At 38.1% G+C, this 19,317-nt stretch overlaps 1 protein-coding gene across 2 annotated transcripts in view; it reads right to left on the bottom strand.

The window, feature by feature from the left end:
• The window catches only part of LOC121415700 (stimulated by retinoic acid gene 6 protein-like), a 38,141-nt gene extending 30,772 nt beyond the window's left edge, over positions 1–7,369 (bottom strand). Inside the window, exons 1-11 of one of the 2 annotated variants that reach the window (XM_041609008.1) lie at positions 6,795–7,369; positions 5,952–6,037; positions 4,812–4,954; positions 4,063–4,195; positions 3,510–3,552; positions 3,060–3,185; positions 1,912–2,012; positions 1,517–1,578; positions 1,009–1,070; positions 422–572; positions 21–96 (exon numbers count right to left, since the gene is read on the bottom strand). In XM_041609008.1, coding sequence (XP_041464942.1) covers positions 21–96; positions 422–572; positions 1,009–1,070; positions 1,517–1,578; positions 1,912–2,012; positions 3,060–3,185; positions 3,510–3,552; positions 4,063–4,195; positions 4,812–4,954; positions 5,952–6,037; positions 6,795–7,103 — 1,292 coding nt within the window. In that variant the 5' untranslated portion in view covers positions 7,104–7,369. The remainder of the gene's footprint in view (positions 1–20; positions 97–421; positions 573–1,008; positions 1,071–1,516; positions 1,579–1,911; positions 2,013–3,059; positions 3,186–3,509; positions 3,553–4,062; positions 4,196–4,811; positions 4,955–5,951; positions 6,038–6,794) is intronic. The other variant, XM_041609007.1, reaches the window with a different exon arrangement.
• Positions 7,370–19,317: the final 11,948 nt, after the last annotated feature.

Below are 19,317 nucleotides of genomic sequence, written 5' to 3'. Positions count from 1 at the left end.
TTTTATAGAAATATATTTACCTATATGCTATAAATGTAACCATATTATAGCAGATCATTACTCCCATTGCTACGAATGTTGTGGGTGAAAATGAATCTGTAGAAATAAAAGAGAGATACGAATGAGATTTTGATCTAATTTCATATTAATTCATATCCAATATTGAATTTTCTTTGAAAAAAAATGCAATGAATCATAATATATTAACCACAGCAACAAGGATTCGCATGGAAATAATTCAGAACCAGAGTATTAAGGAATATTCATGAAAAACTTTTGAAATATAGCTTGGATATTAAAATCAGTATATTGATTGTATTATAAGTCCTTTGATGCATACAAATATTTAACACACTTTTAACTTTTCACAAAAGGAACCTACAATATTGTTTTAATAAATCATCATAAATCATTTACTTACAGGCAAATGAATCTGCGATTTCCTTAAACGTGTAGAAAGAAGCTGTGCTATTGCTTTCAACGAGGTAGTTATACAGTGATCCGTTTTCTATAAATGTTTCAGCAGCCCATCGTTCCAGGTAAACACCGCTGGCTTCATAAATAATTCCAATCTATTTATTCATGAAATAACAAAAAGGAAAATATTTTTTTATATAATGATGGTTTCATACCGTGGATAAAAGTATCGCAGTCCCATTTTAAAAACAATTTCAATATGTAAGTTAAAAAATTAGTATGGCTGCATAAGTATGACAAAACATTTAAATAACAAGACCAACTAGCGGAGAATATATTTTGTGGCCGACTGTCGGTATAGGCTTATTTAACTACGGAGATTTTTTCCCGTTTTCCGCAAAGTGACGTAGAATAATTTCAAATAACATTTACCGTTGGTTCAAGAAAAAAAAATAATAAGGAGAAATATGGACGTCAGAGTTTTTTTTTAAAAACATCTCTGTGTCCGGTCTGTAATAATGCTTCCTGTACATACAACATCAAGATTGTTTAAGTGATATGTAAAATAAAAAGAAGACAACGTTTCCTTACACAAAATAAACACAGTCCACTTAGGGCAATGGTGCAGATGATACGACGGGAAAATCGAAAACCTGGGGGGGGGAATGAAAAAAACATTGAATATCTTTACATCTAGATAGAGGCAAATTACTGGGGAAACGTGTGTCTCATTGTGGTATTTCGTTTTGTCATTTTTAGTTCCGTATGGCACGGGAATCACACACACACACGCACACCCTCACTCACACACTAATGATAACAAAATCACAATATCTTTCAGTCAAGGCTTATATTATTTTCGATGACCACTGAAATATGAGTGAGGACCACACTTGTTATTCAGCATCTCTAGTTTGGAGTTAAACCTTCATTAAATCACCAGAACATGTACACTGTACCATCTAACAGTCTATAGTAATAAGATAAAGCATAAACAAATTTCAGTAATTAGAAACACACAATGGGGGCTTTCGTTTTATCATGGAAGTTGCATTTAAAGTATCTACAGTAGACACACTCGTGAACATCACAAGCCTACCTGGTTCATCCTCGTAGAATCTGTTCCAAAACTTTTGGCATGATCCAGGTTCTTTCTTGTCTCTGAAATTAAATTGCGAGATGTCATACGAAAAAAAATCAAATCTGAAAAGACTGCTTTGTTTATATTGAAATACATGTAGATAGATAATATATATATCTACATAAATAGCATGTTTGTTATGTTCATCGAAAGGTAGCTTATCGTTTGGTTAAAAATCTCAAACTCGTTCCCTTCATGTCCCCCCCCCCACGCACAAACGCAAAAGCCCCCTCCCCTCCCCCTCTCTGATTGTCACAATATCCATTGTTTCTCTCTCTTTTCTTTCCCATCTTGCTCTCCCTCTTTCTCTCCTTTGTCTTCTTTTGTCAAAATAAAACATAAGGAATATATACCTTTCCCATTCATCCTTTGGTGTTAGTAAATATTTGACTCGTTGATAGAAGTGTGTTTTCACAAAGTCTTCTTCATAGTCATGGATCTCCACTTCCAGACCCTGTACAAGAAAAGAAGAAAATCATTCTGAAATGAATTTCAACAATTCGAAACTATATCAAACCACCAACAATAATCGAATAAAGGCCTGAAACATACGATTAATGTTGATTGTTGGAATAAACGAAAAAAAGCAAAAATGGCGTTTTGTTATGATGAACTAAATACACTAACTTCAGTACGAGTTACATCATTATCGACCCCACAGGTGCAAAAACATAATCAATGTCGTCATGATTATCATCGTTATCGTCATCTTATGAAATTTGCATTAATTCTACAAAACATGACATATGGTTAGAGCAACATCGCTCTTACCATCTGCAATATCAACATGATCAGAATCATTAACGCTCCTCCTCCCCATCTAATCATCATCATCATCACCATCACCATCATCATCATCATCATCACCATCATCATCACCATCACCATCATCATCATCATCATCTTGATCATCACCACCACATACACCTTCACAACTATCATCAGCATCATCATGATCTCTGTCGTCGTCATCGTCATCGTTGAAGTCGCCCTTCCCTTTCTATTACTGTTATATTCATTATCAAATAGAATTAATCAATTAACATTGATTGCGGGATTGATTGATTGATTGATTGATTGATCACTGATTGATTGACTTTGAAAGTTTTATCGATTGATTGATTGATTGATTGACTGATTTGCCAATTCTCCCAAACACAACAGTGGATTTATGCAACAAGGAAAAACATATCAGTAAGTTTCAACAAGATAACCTATGGAAGATCGAAAGTCTATTCCTAGTGGGGTATTGTCATCATGGTTATTAAGGTCATCAACATCACCGTCATCATTATTGATTATGATCATCGTCGCCACTGCATGTTTCTCGTCATTGTAATCATTTTTATCACCAGCATCGCCACCACTACAGCCATCATCATCATCATCATCGTTGTCGTCACCATCATCATCACTATCATCATCATTATCATCATCATCATCGCCAAAGGATCATAATCCCATTCATCTTTGGAATCATCTTCAGATATGTGTTACCTACCTGTCTAACCTTTTTCCTGATCGTGTAATTCTTGTACATCCTCTTGATGAAGAGAACCAGTAGAATGATGTAACAGAGATAGATTGGTAACAGAATGAGGTTGTTCACATTACCCTCGTCAGATTCCTATTGTGTTGAGAATTCAGTCATAAGTATTATCACTTCAATATTTTATGGAAATTACGTAATTTTAGGCGCAATTTTGAGACTTTGACATGAAGATTTCGGGCAAATTAGACTTTACTATCAATATAATTTCTATGTTGATTTTTTAAAAGGAATAGAGAATATGGGACAAGAACATAAATCGTTTGAAGGTGAAGCAATCTCAACTCAACGATAGCTTTCAAAATTGTCAAATGAAACAAAAAGTTGTTTCCCTTTATGTAAAACGAGCTACAGGATTCGTTACAGCATTTTTTAAAATACATCTGAATAGAAAATACTCACTCCCCAAGGGCATTCCGCCAGAGAGTAGTAATAGAAAAATGCCCTGAAAAAAAAGAGAGAAAGTGCACATGACCGTTAGTATTTGCTGACTTCGTCATCATAAATTTTCTAGTAAATTTAAAAATCTATTTTAACCACAAAAAATAACGATGTTGGAGACGTTATCAGCATTTTAATGTCAGCTGTACACAACCATAAACAAACATTAGATCACATACCATACAATTAATGTTGGATCTGTGCATATCACATAGAGAAAATACCGTGATTAGATAATTTTCAAGATTTGACTTGGCCGTGTTTACATTAGCATAAATTATGATACGCATTATTGTGCGAAACGTATGAGCTCAGCATAATATTCAATTGCCTATATATATTCAATTAATTCAATTCATTAATCATCACCGTCCGAAATCATGGTTTCATTTGCAATTACTATTTTGGGCCTGTCATCTTAAACCAAATTGAAATAAGCTTACGATCAGTACTGTAATTTTTACTCAATGACATTAAGCATTAAGCGGCATGAATTTCATAAAATGAGAATTACCATTCCAACGTGTAAAGTATTCCGATGACGTCACTAACCACCCAGGCTTGTACTGTTAGACATATCATGATTGGATAGTGAGCTAGTCCAATGGCAAACACGTTTACATAGGCCATGCAGCTACGTACAGCACCTGATGGAATTATTGTGGATAGGATTGATGACAAACAAAATCATTCGCTTCTGTCCATATAACATTGTGATATATTTTTTTTTAATTATTATCAAGTTTTCTCTGCATATACTGTATGTATTCATTTTGCTTCGTCAAAAGAATCAAGTGTACTGCATTATTTGTGATGTCATGATGTTCAAATGAATAACAAGAATCCTCGGCCGAGTCATACCAAAGACTTATAAAAATGAGACCTTCTGCCTTCTTACGAGGCGCTTAGCATTTAGATTGGAGAAGGGCAATAATTACACATTATGTTATGCAGGGCTCGCTGGAAGAGTAGTTTTCTAACTGAAGTGGCTACCCTGGGTAAATAAAACGTTATCATGATCATTTTGTATAAGAGTTACACCACTCTTCTCTAAAGTATATTTTGTTTTGTAGTGTATTGGAATCATATATGCAATATGCCTGAACATGACTTATTAACCATGTTAATAGTTTTAAATGCAACTGTCAAAGTTGCCATAATTTTTACAAATCGCATTTTTATACTTGCGTTTGATTTTTTTTCGTTGTAATTAAATCCAAAGCTTTGTGAAACTCCCCTGAGGTAACCGTGATCGATTCTTACCTCGTACCATCTCGGGCAGGTCGTCGTAGTTGGGTTCGACGTAATAATTACCGGTGAAGAGATCAAGGATACCTATACACGTGATACCGAACGCACACACAAAGGCAAGCCGATCGGAATACGAGTCCAGTAAGTTGACAGGGCTTTGAAGAAAAGAAAAATGCCAACACAGTGAAATTTATGCAAAGTTTTTTTTTCTAAAATAAGAATGAAAAATTCTATAACTCCCTATGAAAAATACTGGTTGATATTTTCCCCATCATTATAAATAGCATGATGAGTCACTACGTAACAATAATAGTAGGCCTATGTTCTGAACTGTGCAATTGATTCATATTCTGCGAATTTTATAAGTATTTGATAAAGCACTTCATAAAGAGTATTTTAAAACAATATGGATATGGTCCAGTCGTAACCATGATATCGGTATAAACATAACGCGTATCAGTCCGGTGTACTAAATTTATGAATATTCTTAAAACAAAATATGATATTGGTCTTGCTCAAAGGTCGGCGGCAGAAGAACTGCAGCTATTATTTCAAGCTCTCAGCTTACGATGGCTGCTATTATTTCAAGCTTTCAGCTTACGATAGCTGGCCTCTGCATTGAAATTTATTTGTTATTGTCTACATGAATTATGTCTATATCTATACAATTGTCACCTTTGTAGTTTGATCATTATTGTATGTCTGATGTTATATCATTGTTGTAGATTTTTAATTATGATTTATTTTTATTAAACGAACAGTGAGCAATGGTTTGACATGGCGTGCGATTAGAAACAAAGACGAGGGAATAGATCGGGCGTTCTTGTGTCATCGTGTTGCTTCGTTAAGCATGTTAAGGGTTCTTTCGAGATCGGTCCACTTTGGCATTGTTCGAATTTTGTGTAACTTTTTGCGATTTTGGTCTCATTATCCTCTTCTTTGTTGAAGTTTCAATATTGGTCTGCGCCTGCAGACTAGTAATCGATGGACTACAAAACCAACAAAAATATTCTAACTGGTTTTTGTAATTTAACTTCGCAATGAAAAGTGCAAATGGATAATGATAGGCTTAAATAGTCTAAGAAAAGACTGGAAAGCCTTTAAGCATAATTAAAAAAAAAAAGATCCCGATAACACCAGGGCGTGACTTACTAAGCTACACTTGGTCGTCCGCTGCAGCATCCAGGCCATAGTCGTGTTCGAGGTTGAAAGAAACCGAAGAAGAGGATGATCACAGCCTGAAAGGATATCATGATTATAATGTTATCAAAAACGTATATGTTAAAAATATCAACGAAGATAATACATTTTCTTATACAGGAAGTAGAAAATATGAACTTAACTCTTCTATTCTCCATCTTATTCATCTTCATTTTGATATTTCTTCTCTCCATTTTAGCTTTATTTTCCCATCAAGAAATCATAAAATCCTCCGCATACACAATCACAAGGCTATGTTTGAATGGCGGCATTACAATGATCTATATTTTGCGAAAAGACACTCATTAAATATGCCGCGATATGCATATAGGATATTTTTATGATTCTGAGCAAAGCCTCAGATTTTTGTATACAAATTAAAAATACCCATGATTCAATTGATCTAATGATTCAGCTTTATACAAAATCGTCAATATTATCATGAATAGTTAACTGAGCAAGCTGGAGTCAATAAAGGCGTGGGAGTTTGTTATTTCTCAAAAACCTTTTTTGGGGCACTTCGGCTAGAAGAAGTGAGCTCCGTCCCTCGAAAGGAAATTTATGACAGTGTACTTTCTTGGTCCCTATATACCCCCCCCCCCTCATTTATAAATTACTTGATCCGCTCCTTATTCTCAGTAATATTGTAATTCTTGTTGATATCCATGGGCATTGAAGACAAACCTTGCTCAGTAGCCCTTTTTTTACTTCATAAAAGTACGTATCCAAGTATCCCCCCCCAATCCTATCCTGATCTAGTCTTATGACTAATACACAACAGATCTTAATACTGACCGCTATGGGTAGATTGACCATTGTCCATTCCTGGACAGTGAACCTGGCATTTCCACACCCATACTCTGTCCTGTTTTCCACGACATCATCGGTCCAGTTTGTCAGGTCAGGGATTCGAGCCGTGTCGGCTATCACACTCATGTTGACCGTCTTGGGGCCGACTGGCGAGAGAGAAGGTGAGAAGTAGACAGATACAAAGATACATGCACAGATTAACGCGAAAAGCATGAGTAGACGAATCGCAAATGTAGAGCAGCGATCCTGTTGCGACTCGGAAGCCATGTTCTTATCTGTCCGTTGAGTTCGCATAGCTATCTATTATACTCGTTCCGTATATAAATGATATAATTATGTTCAATACCTTTCTAGATGCATGGATGCTTTGGCAGCGACCGACCAAAAGGATCAAACGTGATCAAAAATATATCTTTCACCCAAGTACGGATCCCAAACCCCAAAATACCAGTTATAGATTCATATTTGGTATAAAATACCCTCTGTAAATTGGCTTGGTATCAAATTTAAGTGCACTGAACAACCTCAACAGAATGTGAACGTAATACTAAATTGAATTTCGGCTGAGGCAACAAAGCAGTTGCACCATTGACCTACTAGCTGTGCGTAATATGGAATATTTAACTTGCACATCTCGTCCTCTTTCTCTCTCTTGATTGTTTCGTTCTCCCACGCTTGGGTACAAAGATCAGTTTCGTTCTTTGCTTCACGGTCAATACGTCATTACAATGCATTATGGGTGCTGAACTTTGTAATCTATCAAGAATCCCCGAGAATCACTGTCTACAAGAAAACCAGATCACAAAACCAATATCGAACCGACGCACTGTAAACCATCAACCATATTTGAAGTGCCGCGTTCATTAATCTCGAAGTAATTAGTAAATTCTAATTACTGCGCATGCGAGGTTTAGAAAGAGCACTTTTGATATCTTCGACTTTACAAACTTGCTCATTAAATAAGACACGTGACGTTTTATGAAAGAGTAAAATTCATATATGGTTAAGAAAATTGTTGTTGCATTTTCGGTTTCATGTTTTTTTTTTTCTGTTCAGAGATCGAAGGTCATACGTGTCAAACCATTCTCGATTTTTTTTAAGAATGGTATTTAGTAGTAGTCACTGGGCGATCAAGGGGATGGGACAGCTGGCCCGTGCCGCCGCCCCCCCCCCCCTGGAGAGGCAGAATTAAAATTTGTAATGTAAAAAAATGCCGTCAAAACAAAAGTGTGCCCCCCTTCCTGTTTGAAAGTCAAAACCTTTTTTCCCTTTTTTTGCTTGCCATTTTTTTCGTGGACGAAATACCCTTAATTTTTGGTTGAAAACCTTTTTTTTATTGCTTGTCAATTTTTTTCTCTGGGGGGGAATCCGTGATCCACACCTGGTAGTAGTAGTAGTAGTAGAAGAAGAAGAAGAAGTAGTAGTAGTAGTAGTAGTAGTAGTAGAAGAAGAAGAAGTAGTAGTAGTAGTAGTAGTAGAAGAAGAAGAAGTAGTAGTAGTAGTAGTAGTAGTAGTAGTAGTAGTAGTAGTAGTAGTAGTAGAAGAAGAAGAAGTAGTAGTAGTAGTAGTAGTAGAAGAAGAAGTAGTAGTAGTAGTAGTAGTAGTAGTAGTAGTAGTAGTAGTAGTAGTAGTAGTAGTAGTAGTAGTAGTAGTAGTAGTAGTATTGGGCAAGTTCCCCGCCAAGTTAACTTTTTAAATCTACTCTTATACAGTTGTCACACAATTTCTCACAGTGTGCTAGAATATCGCTGAATTTTAATTTGAAATAAGAACAATAATCTCGTTCACCAATGTGGTTTCGTTCCCTCATGACGTATTTTGTTTCGTCCCTTAGGAAAACGATGTGACCTGAATAATTAAATCATGACATATTGCTGTTGCAGCTTAAAAATGTCTGATGACAATAGATTGTTACTATCGAGCTACATGAATCAAACAACACTTCTCATTCCATTGCCAGAGAACATATAGTAGAGATCATACATAATCATTACTTACCGTTTTGTTACGGGTAAAAGATCATTAAAAAACCGTGACACTTTTACTTGAGTAGGTCCAATACAGAAATAAGAAATTCTGTCAAAATCATGAAAATGTCCACATTGGAAAGACACAGTATTACTTAATCTACGTATCTATTCAACAAGGACATGGTATCTGTTCCCAAGGGTATGCGCGTGTTAATCTGTATGAATAAGTTAATGAATAACTGAAACAAAAATCGTCTGTTGTCGAAATGTTGTAGAAGTCCACGAGTTGGGCTCTATTATGTAATAAAGGTAATGAGTTTTCTTGCACTAGTTCCGAGTAGTAGGTTAAAACTGCCTTTTGCAAACAAAGTGTCTGACGTCAGAGTTGATGGAAGCCTATAGCAGTGCTCTATGTGCCAATTTTCTAAGGGCACGGCATGGCGTAGGGTATCTTGGGCAGAACTGCTAAAGGTCGCGCAGACGAGCAAAAACTTTGACATGCAAATCTAATTTTGTAATGTATCCCCCCTCCCCCATAAAACAATAATATCATATTTCACCACTTTCCTATTCCTTTTTTTCATCTTTTCTATTGATCATTGAACTTTGGACGTATGGGAAAGTGCCCCCCCCCCATTTATCTATACACCAGTAAGTGAAGTCCGAAGGTGGGGTAAGTTGAGCCACCACCCTAAAGCCGATTATGAATGAGTCAGACTTTGCGATGGTGCCATATATTGATGACCCATTGCATATCACCTAATCCCACCAAACTTATTTCAACGTTGAAACAAAAAATAATTTTTCAGAGATAACATACAAATTTTCAGTCAAAAAAAGTATTTTTTAAAAAGTGTGAAATAGAAAAGCGCCTTCTACCCACATGAATGCATATTTAAACATAATAAAGGCGCACGAACAATATTGTTAGTCAAGGTATGGATCCTCATCAGGAGCGGGGATCCTGGGGGGAGGCACAGTGCCCTCCCCACTTTTTGAAGCACTGAAAGAGTGCCATTTTTTACACAAGGAAAATGCCCCCCTCACGAACGTGTACTGTTCCCCTTTTAGCTGAGGAGGACCCGTTTTAGATGTTACTATTTCCTTTTTATCGCATAAGTGCCAATTTGTTAAAGCAAAAATGCCGCCTCTCGAACGTGTTCTGTGCCCCTTTCACCTGAGAAGGTTCCGATTTATGTGTTAGAAAGTGCCATTTTTTAAATCTTTGCCAATTTTTACCGAAAAATGCCCCCTCATGAACGTGTTCTGTGCAGGGGATGCGGAACAGTTTTAAAAGTGGGGGGGGGGGGGGCTAGCCAAATGTGAGGGGGGGGGGCTGACCATGCAAAAAATCACAATCGTATGGTCATTTTTACGATTTTGTACATGGTTTTGGAAAACAAGTGTGGGGGGGCCTTCAGTACCCCCCCCCCAGTCCACCCGCTTCTGTGGCCCCTGCTGTGCCCCTTTCAGCTCAGGACCCGTTTTATGTGTGAACAAGTACCCCCTTGCCTTCTTGCAAATTCACTTTCTCGAATTGGTGCCCACTATTACCCAAGAAAGGTGTCCCTCACGAACATGTTATGAGCCCATTGAGAAGGACTCGTTTTATGTGTGAGCAGAGTAGAGTCACGTATACCATGGTGGTCAGCTTTGAGAAGGAGTCGCTGATGAGAAACTTTGTCGAAAGCTTTGGTAAAGTCTTGCAAGATGCACTCTATCTGCTTTTTGTCATCCAGTCCTTTTTCGAGTTCACCGATGACTAAGATTAGCTGCGTTTCACATGACCTTCGCTTCCTGAACCCATGTTGTGAATCTGAATCTGACAAGAGGTTGTGGCTGATAAGATGATAGATGACAGTACAGCACAATGCAATAGATGTTCACACAGCTTTGAAAAGATTGCCATCAGTGAGATTGGTCTGTAGTTTGCTGGAGATGACTTGCTCTCTTTCCTGTGGATGGGTACAACACAGGCTTACTTCCAATAAGATGGGAGTTCGCTTTGAAGAAGGGAGGTCTGAAAAAGCAAACTAACGGCAGGCGAGATCTGATCAGCAGTCTCTTTGAGCAGGCTAGCAGAGATGTCATCTGGCCCAGTAGCTTTATGCGGTGTCATCTTCTTCGGGAATTTTTCACACCTGCTTGGCCAAATGAAATGTTATCCATGGCTGCTTGGGTTAAAACTAAATCTCAGGTCTGGCAGATCTTTGTCATCATCGCCAGTGTGAATACTGAGACAAACTGTATGTTCAAAATATTTGCGATGGTGTCACACCCATGTGATCCATTAATGGCTTTCATAGGAGCTCCAAAATGCTTGTTACAGTCTGGATCATTGTCAATCAGGTCAGCAAGGTACTTGTTGTAGGCTTGTCTACTAATGTTTTTTTTTCTTTATACTATTGTATCGGTTCCAAACTTTACTTGCCGCAGTTGAAGCACTACCATGTATCGCTGATGCTCTGGGGCCCGTTGCATAAAGAGTTGCGATCAAACGCAACTAAAAAAATCTTGCGCAACTTGATTTTCGGCAAATGAAGCACCCGTATTTGGGACTTACGCTTGGTATTTTGACTTAATAGTCTAAACGGAACTCTTTCTGCATCTTTTTGCGACACATGAATTTGGTAGCAGTGTTGAACCATCACTGATTTTACCTGGTCGAAGTCATCTTGCTTGGCACATGGTCCCTGAGAACCTTGTTCAGAGCTTGTTGGATTTCGTTAGAAAGAATATCCACTGCGGACGCTGTATCATGAGAAGCCACAAAGTTATCCGCACATGTTTCAGCAACTGCACGGAGACCATCAAGGTCAGCATTCTTCCAGAGGAATATCTCCCGACTGATTATTCATAGATTCCCTAACATGGTCTCTTAGTCCCGGCATAGGTATACACTGTCTAACCAGTGTTGGACGATTTGTAATGATCACGTCAAGCTTAGTGTCATATATTCGAGTGGGAAAGTTGACAATCTGGCTAAGTTCTGCGTTTGCTAGGGTCTGCAAGAATGCCTCACTTAAGGACTGCCTATATTGATGGGATGTAACCTATTCTGTCTCCCAGTTTATATCAGGAAGATTCATATCACGTCCGATCCCCACCGCTGTGCGAGGATCGGACATGCACAGGTCCAAGATGAGCTAGTTGATGCTGTCCATGTAAGGTTGCTTGGTGTTCGGAGGTCGATAAACAGCACCAACATTGTTGTGTTTGTTTCTACTCACTGTCTTTGCGGCAACCACTTCTGCTTCACTAGATACCTGCACCTGGCATGACTGGGGACCGTTTCATCAACATTTTTGTCTGACAAGTTGTCAGATATGACATCTTTCCTTGATTATGATTGGCCGAGAGGCACTGTTCCTATGGTAACTGTCGGATAAAATGGGACTTGTCGGATAAAACGTCCGACAAGTCCTTTCATGAAACGCTCCCCTGAAGGAGGAGATGCCTAGGAGGACTCCACCATACCCGTCATTATGATCTGTACGATAAACATTGTTGCTTGGAGTGAAGATTTCAACTTCACTAATGTGAAAAATACATGTAGCAAGTTCTTCGTTAAACTAATCGGACAGGAATCTGATTAAGAAATTAAAGTCAGACAAATCCAGGTCATACGATTCCAGGTCTTTGTCACGTCATGCACGAATCAGTGGCCTTCATTTAACCATGGACCTTATTCCGTAATAGGTCCATGGTGAAATGCGTATGATTTTAGTGAAATTTCTACGAACAAGCCTCAGCGTGCCCCTCTTCAGGTCTGAATTTCAAAAGAATTAAGCTCGCGCTTTGCGCTCCTAATATTTGATTAGTTAGATACATATCTAGTTATGATCAGAATGACTACGAAAAGCGCTTAATGTGTTGGGATGGCGTTCTAAAAACAATCAGCAAGCGATTGACGCTCGCATTAGATGACTACATGATCTTTATGAATTCATTAAAAAATAGTCCTGAAAAGTCCCTGTTTTCGGGTACAAAAAATTCAGTTCGCGCTCGCATTGTTTGTTTAGTGAGACAGATAATATCATGATTACATGATTACAAAATTTGCTTAAAATGTCCCCATTTTATGCCTGAATAAAAAAATAGTTCGCGCTTTTCGGTCGCATTATTTTCTCAGTGAGATACATATCTCCTTAATGGCACAGTCCTTAAAATGTATCTATTAGGTCGGTATACCTGACAATCGAGCACGCTTCGTGCGCCATCTAAAGCCCCAGTCACATATAGACACGGATCAACACGGCAATGCCGGCATGATCCGGGGAGGTCCGGGATAGTTTTGCCCCGGATGACTGTAAACACGGCATCAACACGGCAGCTTCACATGGATCTACACCATGTACACGGACCATGCCGGCAGAGCACGTCGTCAACACGGACCAACACGTCAGCAACACGGACCGACACGTCAGCTACACGGACCAACACGTCAGCAACACGGACCAACACGTCAGCCACAAGGACCAACACGGACCAACACGTCAGCAACACGGACCTACACGTCAGCAACACGGACCAACACGTCAGCTACACGGATCAGCACGTCAGCTACACGGACCCACACGTCAGCTCAAGGATCAACACGTCAGCTCAAGGATCAACACGGCAGCTGTATTGACCAGCACGGCAAATTAAAATCTGCTCATAATAATGAGCTGATATCCATTTATTTATTTATTTATTCATTTATTCATTTGTTTCATTTTTTCTCATCCTTGTCGCAACATTATATTATGATGTTTTTTAAAAAGATATCAAAACTCAAAACTTCCAATTTGTGATTGAAAACCCCTTTTTTTGCTTGTCAATTTTTTTCGGGTACGAAATCCTTTATTTGTGATTGCAAACCGTTTTTTATTTTTATTTTTTGGCTTGTCAAATTTTTTGGCGTACGATTTTGCCCCCCCCCCTGTGGAAAATCCTAGGTACGCCACTGATTTGATATCACTTTATTGAAATCACAATAAAGGAAATAAATTTTCCAATTCAATAGAAAACATAATAAAAATTAAGATAGGCCCAGGTCATGACACATAACTGTCGATGAAGGGCAGTAGTATAAAACTTAATGTACAATTTCGATGTAACAGGTACATAACATATACATATAACATATTTTAAAAAATGAAATGTGAAATAATAATAACAAAGTTGGGGTAAATATTAGAAAAAAAAGAGAAAACGAATTATTCATATATGCACTAAGTTTACAAATATTAGGTTGGGGCCAATCTCCAAAGCGTAAGAAAATATCCTGAATCATTTAATCATCCATTTAATCATAAATAAATTAAGCACTGTTTAACAACTACTGAAAAGTTCATAAAGTAAATAGCGTTGTAAAGCCCCAGTCACATATAAACACGGATCCTCACGGATCAACACGGCAATGCCGGCATGATCCGGGGAGGTCCGGGATAGTTTTGCCCCGGATGACTGTAAACACGGCATCAACACGGCAGCTTCACACGGATCTACACGGACCATGCCGGCAGAGCACGTCGTCAACACGGACCAACACGTCAGCGACACGGACCAACCCGTCAGCTACACGGACCAACACGTCAGCAACACGGACCAACACGTCAGCGACAAGGACCAACACGGACCAACACGTCAGCTACACGGACCAACACGTCAGCTACACGGACCAACACGTCAGCTACACGGACCAACACGTCAGCAACACGGACCAACACGTCAGCTACAAGGACCAACACGTCAGCTACACGGACCAACACGTCAGCTCAAGGACCAACACGGCAGCTATATTGACCAGCACGGCAAATGAAAATCTGTTCATAACAATGAGCTGATATTTATCTAATTATTAATTTATTTATCTATTTGTTAATTTTTTCTCATCCTTGTCGCAAAATTATCATGTTGTGTTTAAAAATATATCAAAACTTCCTTAACCAGTAAAAACGCAGTTTTTTATACAACACAGTTTACTGTTTTAACAGTAGTTGTTAAATGTTAAGTACTTTAAATCTTGAACGACAAATGTAATTTCGATTTGATTTGATATCACTTCATTGAAATCACAATAAAGGAAAGATATTTACAAAGTCTATACAAAACATAATAACAATTAAGATAGGCCCAGGTTATGACGCATATTACTGTCGATGTAGGGCAGTAGTATAAAACTTAATGTACAATTTCGATGTAACAGGTACATAACATATAACATATACATATAAAATATTTTCTTTTAAATGAAATGTGAAATTATAATAACAGACAAAGTAGTGGGTAAATATTAGGGAAAAAAGAGAAAAAAATATTTATACATGCACTAAGTTTTCAAATATTAGATTGGGGGCCAATCTCCAAAGCGTAAATAATAGCCTGAATCATTTAATCATCCACTTGAATAAATTAAGCATGTTTGTGTCAACTGTTTAACAACTACTGAAAAAATCATAAAGTAAATAGCGCTGTAATGATTTTGATGGGGAAAAAAGAACACGGACTGCCAAGGATACTCCAGGCAGCCACACGGACCTACACGGCAGCTACACGGACCTACACGGCAGCTACACGGACCTACACGGCAGCCACACGGACCTACACGGACCATCCCGGATGGCTTTGCCAACCCGGCAGTCCACGGATGACGCCGGATGTTTTTGACAGTCAAAAACTGCCGTGTTGGCCTCCCGGACGTTCAAGGACCAACACGGACCACCCCGGACCTCCAAGGATGCCCAAGGCGCCAACACGGATCTCTCCCCGGACCACCCCGGATCAGATCCGGGATGGTCCGGGGTGGTCCGGGCTCTATATGTGACTGGGGCTTAAAGATTTGATGGGAAAGAAGAACACGGACTGCCAAGGATACTCCAGGCAGCCACACGGACCTACACGGCAGCTACACGGACCTACACGTCAGCCACACTGACCTACACGGTAGCCACACGGACCTACACGGACCATCCCGGATGGCTTTGCCAACCCGGCAGTCCACGGATGACGCCGGATGTTTTTGACAGTCAAAAACTGCCGTGTTGGCCTCCCGGATGTTCAAGGACCAACACGGACCGCCCCGGACCTCCAAGGATGCCCAAGGCGCCAACACGGATCGCTCCCCGGACCACCCCGGATCAGATCCGGGATGGTCCGGGGTGGTCCGGGGTCTATATGTGACTGGGGCTTAAGCGACTAAAAATAAATTTGCTGTTGCCACCCTTCTAGCCGTGACCCATGGTACGCCATTGTTGTGGAATCTAGTTGATTTCGCATTAGAAAACCACAGTATGGTATTTGCTATAAGACGCAAGCATATCAAGGTCAGAAAAGCTGGGAGAACATTACAAATACGGTCTTTCAAAAATGTTACTCCAAACAATTTTAATGAAGAATTTCTTAATGTAAACTTTGATGATTGTTTAGATCCAACGAATGTGAATCGCAGTTGGAATGCCTGGAAAGACTATACCAGAACATCATAGATAAAATTGCACCTATCAAGTTGATAAGAGTACGTAATGAAAGCCTGCCATGGATAACATCTGACATCAGACAGGTCAGAAGAATTTTGACAAAAAGGGACTCCTTCATGTCAAAGCAATTAAAACCAAAACGGAGAGTACTTGGACTGAATTTAAAAAAGAGAGAAACGAAGTTAATACATTGATAAGAAATGAAAAGCGTTCGTACATTATGAATGAAATCAAATTGAACAGAAATAATCCCCAAAATATGTGGAAATATCTCAGAAACCTAATTCCAAAAAGTCAACAGAAATTACCAAACCAGTTAAATACATGTATAGAAGGCGAGATGGTTGAAGACGAAATGGAAATTGCTTGTGCTTTTAAGAATTATTTTATCAATATAAATACAACTAGTAATGATATACACTGTAATAACCAGAATGATAACATAGCGTGTAATTCAATACCACCAGAAGATACATTTAATTTCTCACTCGTAAATGAAGATATGGTAAAGAAGGTTTTCAATTTGTTAAAAGAATCTAAAGCGTGCGGTTTGGATGGCATCGGAGCGAAATCGTTAAAGATTTCAATTCAAACTGTTCTACCTTACATTACAAATTTCATCAATCAATCCTTTTTGGAGAGCACCTACCCTGATGAATGGAAATGCGCAAACGTCTTACCCATTTATAAAAAAGGTGACACTTCAAATTTAAGTAACTATCGCCCAATTTCAATTCTCCCCACGATAAGCAAAATAATTGAAAAACTTGCCCATCAACAATTCTACGATTATCTCACCAAAAAGTCAATCTTGAGTAAAGTACGATTTGGTTTCCGACCGGGTCACTCAACCGCAGCCGCTTTAGCTTCAATGACGGATCACTGGTCAGCTTATGTGCGCTGTTTTTATTGATCTTAGACGTGCATTTGACTCTGTTAACACGAATGTACTGCTAAATAAGCTCCAGCGTATTGGCTGTTCCGATAAAACACTTAGATGGTTTAACTCTTATCTCAACATGAGATTGCAATGTGTTCAATATAACAAGTCTATTTCTGAGAAAGCAAGTGTGTCTATCGGAGTACCACAAGGATCCATATTAGGTCCGCTAATCTTTCTAGTACTTATTAACGACCTGCCGAATGTAATAAAGAATGGTCAAGTTACAATGTATGCCGACGACACAACATTATTTTTATCAGGATCCGATATAGATACTATGAAATTGGCTTTACAAGAAGATGTAAATGCTTTAAACCAATTGTTAAAATTAAATAAATTAATTCTCAATGTCGAAAAGACAAATATGATGATTCTGGGATCAAGACAAAGAATGAACAGATATAATAATTCAGATTCAGATTTCTCTATCACGTTTAATGGTAAAGTAATAAATAAGGTTCACTCCACTAAGTGTTTAGGTGTCATAATAGACGATAAACTTCTTTGACATGATCATGTAGAACACGTTAGTAAAAAAAGTATGTGCTGCTCTCGCCATACTGAAAAGGGCTAATCCATTCATTGATGTTACCACTGCAAAACTAATCTATAACTGTTTAATCCAAAGTTAAATTGACTATTGTTGTGAGGTATGGGGTTTAAGATTTATCACACAAACAAATCAAATAATAAAACTTCAGAAACGTGCTGCCAGAATAATACTCAAAGCAAACGTCCTCACCCCGTCTGATCAGTTATTTAAAAAAAACTTGAATGGTTCTCCTATCCCCAAAGAGTAATGTATTTTCGATGTATATTTATATTTAAGAGCTTAAATTATTTATCTTCCGACTTTTTTAATGAAAATTTTAAATTAGTATCCGAAAAACATAACGTAAATACAAGATCCGCCTCCAATCTACAACTCGATGTCCAAAAATGCAATACTGAATACTATAAATGCTCATTCATTATTTCCTCAATATCAATGTTCAATTCCTTGCCCCTTCATTTAAAAACCCTATCCACCCTCTCTAGTTTTAAAAAAGAACTCAAATCATATATAATGTCCAGCAAATGTTAAAATGTCAATGATTCCTGTGCCACAAATATTTTAATGACTTAATTTTGCATGCCTTTCTGTGTTCTAATATTTATGATATATATAATGTTTTTATCTTGTTTCACCTTGTATGTTTTACCACTTGTATATACATGTCTTGTTTTTATGCTTTTAGGACCCCTTTTGATACCAGCTTTTGCTGAAAGGGCACCCTATTGAAATATTGTTTAATAAATAAATGAATAAATAAATAAACCACATTAGTATTGATTGTGATATTATATTTTAGGGCTGGAAGGTTACTCATAATGCTGAACGGTTATCTGTACAAAAAAATAATAAACATTTGAGCTGAATTAGTCAAGTTATATCATGATATTGTAAAATCTGCATAAGTGTGCATGATTAATTATACTTTTTTTTAATTCACAAGTGATACACCCTATGAGTGAAGGATTTTGCATTGAGAGCCAATATTAGAAGATTGATTCTTGTAGAAAGAAAATCATAACTGGTAGATTTGGTAGGCATTTTGTTTATTTAGTTGGACAAAACATGAGAAATTATGGGTATTCTAATCGGATTCAGTACATAGGAATTGTGTACAATAGTCCTGTTCCCACCTTTACCCCCAAAATGCATCTCTAAGTTTATACAGGCCTCTCATTTAAAAGAAAACTCTAGTCCAAAATCACAAAGGCCTAGGTCAGTGAATTTGAAACTACCTTCAAATGGTTTAACTCAAACCTGATCGGGCGCATGCGATTTTAATACAACCGTGAACAGCTAGTGGTGCTGGTGGGGGGGGGGGGGTAAGCTTTGAGTAGTTAATAATTAGAAGCAGACGACAAAATGTATTATGTATGCCACATGATAATAACAAGCGGGAACTCAACCATACACAGTACAGTAATTCTGTCGACACACAAATAAATTTACAACCCCCTGCGAGAACAGACGTGCGTGCAAGAGACTGGCCTATATAGCCTGGTCTGACTTGCGCAAGAGTGAAAGTAGCAGGTCCAAGGAGATATCACCTCTAGTTTAGCTAAACCCTCCACACCAAGGA

This window comes from Lytechinus variegatus, chromosome 5 (assembly GCF_018143015.1).
Source record: "Lytechinus variegatus isolate NC3 chromosome 5, Lvar_3.0, whole genome shotgun sequence".
Taxonomy (NCBI): domain Eukaryota; kingdom Metazoa; phylum Echinodermata; class Echinoidea; order Temnopleuroida; family Toxopneustidae; genus Lytechinus; species Lytechinus variegatus.
Note: the sequence above shows the minus strand (reverse complement) of the source record. Positions and strands in the feature narration are given on the sequence as shown.